This window comes from Vigna unguiculata, chromosome 1 (genome assembly GCF_004118075.2).
Source record: "Vigna unguiculata cultivar IT97K-499-35 chromosome 1, ASM411807v1, whole genome shotgun sequence".
Classification (NCBI taxonomy): domain Eukaryota; kingdom Viridiplantae; phylum Streptophyta; class Magnoliopsida; order Fabales; family Fabaceae; genus Vigna; species Vigna unguiculata.
The window spans coordinates 35,954,840-35,962,294 of NC_040279.1; the positions used below are offsets into that span (position 1 = coordinate 35,954,840).

Here is a 7,455-nt window from a genome sequence, read left to right on the forward strand (position 1 = left end):
GCCTAACTAACCAAATCATAAACTGAAAATTTGAATTGGATATTCAAATGAAAGAATATTGTAAGAAAGGGCTAAAAGAATTATGTCCTAAAGACATGAAAAAATTATGTTAAGAAATAAAATATTTATTAGTGTGAGAGAATAGTATTCACCTTTTTGAATTATTCAACATTTGCATATGTTAGGATTATACTATAACTGTTACTTAGAGATTGTGCTGTATTTTTATAAATGATGAAATTATTTGTGTATAGGATAAATAGTCTAATTCAAAAATAACACAAAGAAGTTATAGAAAATGTATCTTCTTTATTATATTATTTTATGATAATAAAATATAATAAAATTACTATTAATATTATTTATAAAATTAAAATAATTTTTATAACTTTGTAAATAGTTTTTATTTATTTTGTAGGTACTTTTATAATTAAAATATTATTAAATTGAAAAAAATAGTCAAATTTAAAAATATTAAATTTAAAGAATAAAACAATTATCTTGATTTTTAATATATAAGTATATATAATAATATAATATTATATAATGATATGATATAATAATAAATAATAATATATATTATTATTATTATTATTATTTATTTGAAGGAAAAGTAGAATTAACATGCAATTGAATCTTCTAAACAATTTGGATATTTTGCTTGGATATAGGTCTTTCTTGTGTATTTAGTATAATAACTAAACCTCTCTTTGTGAAAAATTGCATCTAAGGGTTATCTCCAATGGACACCTTAAATATAAGTAATAAATATAAGATGTTTCTAAAATGTTAAGATGTATTATTGTGGCATCGTTATTCTTTAGGATATTTCTAATGCAACAACCATATAATAATAACATTTTATTTTCTTTATTATATGAATTTTACTATATATTCTTCATCATTTTTAATATAATTTTATAATTTTTCGTTTAAATATAAGAGTTCGATAAGACTAGTGTTTTAATAATTTTTATATATATATATATATATATATATATATATATATATATATATATATATATATATATATATATATAATATGGCAGAATATCATAGTGACGTAGGGGAGCCACGGCTCCCCCAAATTCTTTTTGAAATTCCTTTTTTATATATATTTATATTTTTAAATTATAATTATATATTTATATTAAATTTATATTATAGAAAATAATAATAAAAATAAAATAAAAATTTAATGGAAATATTGATTTATAAAAGAGATTAGAATTTTATTTTTACTATAAGATCTTTATGTCATGTAAGTTATTATGAAAGTGTATGAAGAGAAAAAAAAAACAAAGAGATAGATTGGGAAACAGAAGTTGAAGAACACATAGATTGAAATATACATCTTTGCCTAATCTTTCAGATATCAAGGTTAGTATCTTATAATGATGTATGTATGTTAGATTTATGATTCTTCTAAGTATGTTTATCCCAAATTAGTATAAATTTTAATTATGATTTCATGGATTCTTTTATGAAATTGGTATGAACCCTAATTATGATTTTTCCCAAATTAGTATAACCATTAATTATGAAATTTAGAGATTTTGTGTTTTCCTGCCTATGGTTTTTAAGTTTTGAAGTTATACAGTGTTGTTTATTTAATTAAAGTGGTATGGGTTTTGTTATATTTTGCAATGTGATAATTATGAGTTGTGAATATAAATTTTATCATTTTCTTAATAGGTAAAAGGTGCTAAATTTATATTAGAAAGATTATAATAAAAAGTAAAATAATTGATTCTTTTTTTAAGGAGGAAAGTTTGTGATAAAGATGAAAAAAATGCATTTACGTTTACTAAACTTAAAAGTTTTCATGAGAACCAAGAATTCAAGACAATGAAAAAACAAATCTATAAAGTTTTTAGAGTTATATATAATGAATTTAAAAATTCATTAGAATGCGATCCGGGATAAACGTCTTCAAATTTCTCAATACCCACCAAATCAAATTGATGAGATACGAATGACTTATCTAAAATGGGTATTCATGATTTGGTATCATGATATAATAGCTAATGATAAACATTTTTTTTATACTATTATGTGTGTTTGTTTTAAGTAAAAGGAATGAAGAGAGAAGATGAAGAGCTTTTTTTTTTAACTAGAAAAATTTTTATATAAAAAAATATAATTTGGTACCCCTAAACTTTTTGTCCAAGTTCTACCACTATATATATATATATACATATATATGTATATATACATATATATATATATACATATATATATGTATATGTATATATATATATATATGTATATGTATATATATATATATATGTATATATATATATATATATTTATATATATATATATATGTATACATACACATATATGTATATACATATATCGAGAAATTTGTTTTATAAGAGTCAAGATTTAAATTTAGTTATTATTCATAATAATATTTATTACTTCAATACTGTTTTATTATGAAGTTGTTATGAATGAAACAATTCAAAACATGTTATAACTATAGTAAAAACGTTGTTTCAAACAATTCAAAACATCTCATGTTTTAACACAATTACACATTTATAGTAGGAAAATGTTTTATTAGTATCAGTGTAATCTAATCTTAGAGTCTGAACATAATTTTGATTTTCAACGATCAATTGTGATTATTTATTTGAAGTACTCATTCGATCATTCTTGAAACAGAAAAACTGGACCACTTGGATAAATTTTATTATCATCCTACCAACACCAACCAACAGCAGGTACTAAATTTGAAAGACACTTGAACAAGTACAATGCCAAACTACTTTTATATGCAAAGGAAAATTACTTCCATTAATTCTATACTATTGTGTAATTAAGAACCTACCCCAAGAACAACACAAGATTGCTTGTAGACAGCTGTGCATTATGGATGAACACGTATTAATCAGTTTATTAAATCCAGAAAAATAAATTCAGGAATAACATATATAATTCTGGTATATATACTTTTATATATCCCTTTGTCCCTTGAGGGAGTTAGATGGTTACATATTTGATTAAGAGTACATATTCTGTAATGTTTTTCAACTGGCAATTATTATGATCAACTTGTTATTAAAGAATTTATCTAAAAGCAATGGTTAGTTCAAAGAGACAAGACTGAAAAGGTTGCCCAATGGAAACATGAATTTTCAATTAGGATTTTCCACATTTTGAACAACCCTCGTTCCCATGTAACACTAAAAAAGGATGGTAAAAAAAAAATGCTGTATTGATTCTACGGTTCCTATGCCCGTATAATGATTAATGAGTCATTGAGTCCTAATCCTATGTACCCAAAAAGCTATAAAACGTAGAAACCCAAAAAAAAAAAAACCATGGATCATTAATCTTCCACAAAAGAGGATTGATCACATCACATGGCCACTTCTGATTCAGTCACGAAATTTAGTCTTTCCTCCCACACCAACTTGGATGCAAACTCATCTTGCTCAGGGACATGTTCCTGCTTCCATAAAATATTTGACGATATGATTAAAAGTACGAGCAAAGACATCGAATATGAAGAACAAGTTGTATTATAACTAGTACTATTGCTAAGTTGAAACCTTCCTTGAAGCACGTAACATGGGTCATTTTTGTATTTTTAAAGTGGGAGACAGTATTCTCGTACCTCTAGTTCTACCATCAATTCTTTGGCTGTGGGTGCTGACACGATAATGCGTCGTGCCTTGGGAGATATAAAGCCTTCATCAACGGCTTTGTCAATAAAAGACAACAAGGAATTGTAAAATCCATCCACATTCAAAAGCCCCACCTGCATCTCACAAAATTCACAGATCAACACTTCTTCGATCTTCATCTGTTTTATATTGCTGCTCATTCACATACTTAGTTTTACTCCCATTCAAATGGAGAACTTTCCTATGATGTAACGTGGCAATGATTAACTAAGAACAATCAGAGACTACACTCTCTCATGTGAATTCCAATTAAATACCCCACATTTATCGGATTCTGTGTGTTTGAAGCTTCCTGGTGGTTAATCATTTTTATATTTATATAATGCATCGAATATAATGGATCCGAATTGCAAGTTGTTGAGAAGCATTCTCTTTCACTGAGTCATATATGGTCAAGTAATCAACTTGGCTAATTAATCAACCACAAAAATATTATAGTATCTAGTAACATGACAACAGTGCTAAAACAAGAGTTGCTTAAGGCAAAAAACAGCATATATATAATACAGGGGTTTGATTAGTCTTAAACAATATACTTATTTTTCAGCATCTCACTTAAACACTGCTTAATTATAACTATGTATTAAAAAAACATTTGGATGAATAACACATTATTTGATTAGAATATTTTTCTTTAAGACAGATAGAATATAGATAGATGTTAACAAGGCATTAAAATTGAGCTTACGGGTTTGCTGTGAATCCCAAGCTGAGCCCATGTAATGACTTCCAGCAATTCTTCAAGGGTTCCATATCCTCCTGTTAATTCATTCATTGCTTAAAAATGTTAATAAGCAGCGGCTCAAAATATGTGGAAAATAATTCAATAGCGAGTCAAAATTCTGTATTGGATAAAATAGACAAAATTAAACACTATATATGAAGATTTGTAACTCCATTATTTTTAAGATTTTGAGATAAAAGTAGTGTCAAATATCTTATATATGTAAAACTAAAACTAATATATATATATATATATATATATATATATATATATATATATAACATAACCCAACAAAAAAAAAATTATATGCATGTTGCTGAAAAAACAACAAATGCAACAATTAATAAAGATTATGGATGTTGTGATTTTGTTATGTTACCTGGGAGGGCAATAAAGGCATCGGCTTGACGAGCCATCTCAGCTTTCCTTTGGTGCATATTAGATACGGCTCTCACTTCCCCGATAGGTTCACCTGTTATCTGCATTTGCAACATATATGCTTCAACTATATCACTATTCCATATTTCACCTTTAAATTTACTAAAAATTAAATAGTTATTCACGAGGGTATTTATATATGTACCTCTCTTGGCATAAGACTTGTTGGGATAACCCTGCACCAAACAAACCCATGGTCAGAAGAAACTAGAATCAAAAACTATGATTTCCCAATTTCAATGTCCAACAATTTGGCAAGGAGAAACATTTTAAACTTTTTGGTGATTGATACTGATCTATGAACTTAATATATCTATTATTATTTTTTAAAAAGCAACGAATCTATTATATATGTAGTAAGAATAATGTAAATAGAAGGCCTTAATTTATAGTATTAATATACGTATTATTTATTATCTGATGTATATATTTATAAGAGAGAAAAAATGGAAACTTAACCATATTGACTTACGATAAAGATATATTATAATTGAGAATGTTAAACTAAATGAATGTGGAAGAAGGAATCAATGTTTTCTTGGGAGTGCAAGAAAGAAAAGAATCAATAAAATACTGAAAGAAGGAAACATGATGTTGGCTCCAATCTCATTGTACCACTTACGTGGTTAGTATTATTTTATATATGATTATATAAAATGAGTTCTTTGTTATTGAAAAAAAAAAATTATGTTGGCTCCAATTGTTGCGCAAAAACGCTCTAGCGTCCCTTTCTGGAAGAGGCAACAAAAGGGATTAAACTTTATCCAATACACCAAACCTGCCAAGAAGCTTCTAACTACCGGTAAAGGTCACTTTTCTTCTATTTTTTCTTTTTCCTTTTTTTAAATCCCAACAACGGTGCAGAATGCCCCCACTTACTATTAGTCCCTGTGAAGTTTTTCATTATTATTCTGTATCCAAGATGCTCCCTTTGAACCTACATTCGGAACCTCAATTTGATTAAGAAAAGAACGTCCCACATCGCCAGCATTTGATCCCGTGATGTTCTACCATTTCTCACAGAACATGGGAAACACGCATGAGTCAGTGAGTACATGCTTTGTCTTACCTAATTCACTAATTCCAAAATCACTTTTACCTTGAACGGAAAAAGGGAAATACAAATGTTGTATCTTGGAAGTAAGAAAAAACCATAAAAAATGATTAAGGTGGCCTATTACATGGACACACACACATGTACAACAAAAAATGGGAGAGTGAGAATCACAAACCCTAGAACATGGCGCCCACCATCATGAACAGCCTGAGAAACGAGACCCATCAGCCCCACGCTGCCACCTCCATACACCAAATCAATCCTTCTCTCCACCTTCAAAAAACATCGAAAACCAAACCACGTAAACGCGTGTCACAACATTCATCATGAAACAAACGAAACCAATTAAGTTTGGACATGGCCAAAATAATAAAATTTTATTAGTGGAGGGAGCATATACTATACTAAGATGCCATTTTTTTTTACTATTGTATATTTTAACACTAAGACAATGAATAGAGTAGTGGGAGTTTTTACCATATATTAGGGTGACAACTACCGGGCATATGGAAAAATCATGGAAGCCTGTGGGAAATGGCTAAGGCTAATAACACGCTTCACAGAGTAATGATACCTAGGAAGCACGTTTGTTCCCTATAACAGAAAAAAAATATGTGTTTATTTATTTATTTATTTATTTCACTTCTATTCCTTATAACAGAAAAAAAAAAGTGTTTATTTATTTATTTATTTTGATTTAAAGATGAAAAGGTTTTCGAATGTTATAAAAAACAGTATTGTAGAGGGAAACAAAGATCATGCAAGAAGGCTGCTTAACTGACAGCATATTACAGCTAGCATCCTTGCAATCTCTCTGCGTGTATATGTGCGCGCGTCTCTCTCTCATGCCAAACTTAAACCCTAAACCATATTTCCACCACACAATCACAAGCACCACTTGCCACTCCAGAGCTTTTTTCTTTTTTTACATAAAAACAGAAGAAAATACGATGAGGGAGAAGAGAGAGGCGTAACCAAAGGAAGATGAGGAACACCAGAGTGAGAAATCAAAATGAATCATTAAAATTTGTACAAAATTTATAGAAGGAAAAGGTTAGTTGTGGAAGAAAAGAAACGTTATGTAGCCATTAATGCGGCTGAAGGGACAAAAAGAAGCAAGAGAAAAAGGAAAAGTTGATTCAATCTAACCATATGATATCAAAACAAAAAATTCCCTGGGTTCAGATTCAAACCTCTCCATCAATCCTAGATTTCAATTCACCTTTTTGTATACCAAATCTTGAACAGAAGATAGAAAAGAAAACAAAATTTGATAAACGGAAGAAGAAAACTGGCCTGTGTAACATTAACTAAAAAAAAGGAGTATGTTACCAGTTCCTTGCCGAGTTGAACAGCAGCTTCTTGATAGGTAGGTTTTTTTCCTGAACTGCTGCCACAGAAAACGCAAATCCTCTTGAACCTGGATTTGGTGTCTTCCATTTTTGTGGGTTTTGTGTCTCTGTGTGTGTGGGGACTATATATAGAAGCTAGAGAGAGGGATGAAAGAAAAAAAAGAGGGTTAAGAATGAGAAGAAGGTGAG

The 7,455-nt window shown here is 28.7% G+C and overlaps 1 protein-coding gene across 2 annotated transcripts; it reads right to left on the minus strand.

The window, feature by feature from the left end:
• Window positions 1–3,354: 3,354 nt before the first annotated feature.
• Window positions 3,355–7,455, minus strand: LOC114195870 (cytokinin riboside 5'-monophosphate phosphoribohydrolase LOG7-like). Of its 2 annotated transcripts, XM_028086292.1 has the most exons (8): window positions 7,247–7,322; window positions 6,392–6,508; window positions 6,090–6,187; window positions 5,003–5,033; window positions 4,799–4,898; window positions 4,384–4,454; window positions 3,626–3,769; window positions 3,368–3,457 (listed from the first exon to the last, which is right to left on the minus strand). In XM_028086292.1, the coding sequence occupies exons 2-8, from the start codon at window positions 6,392–6,394 to the stop codon at window positions 3,368–3,370; spliced, it is 537 nt and encodes a 178-aa protein (XP_027942093.1). In that variant the 5' UTR covers window positions 6,395–6,508; window positions 7,247–7,322. The 2 variants fall into 2 exon arrangements, with proteins under 2 accessions (XP_027942103.1, XP_027942093.1); XM_028086302.1 differs by lacking the exon at window positions 6,392–6,508 and having other exon boundaries at window positions 3,355–3,457; window positions 7,247–7,455.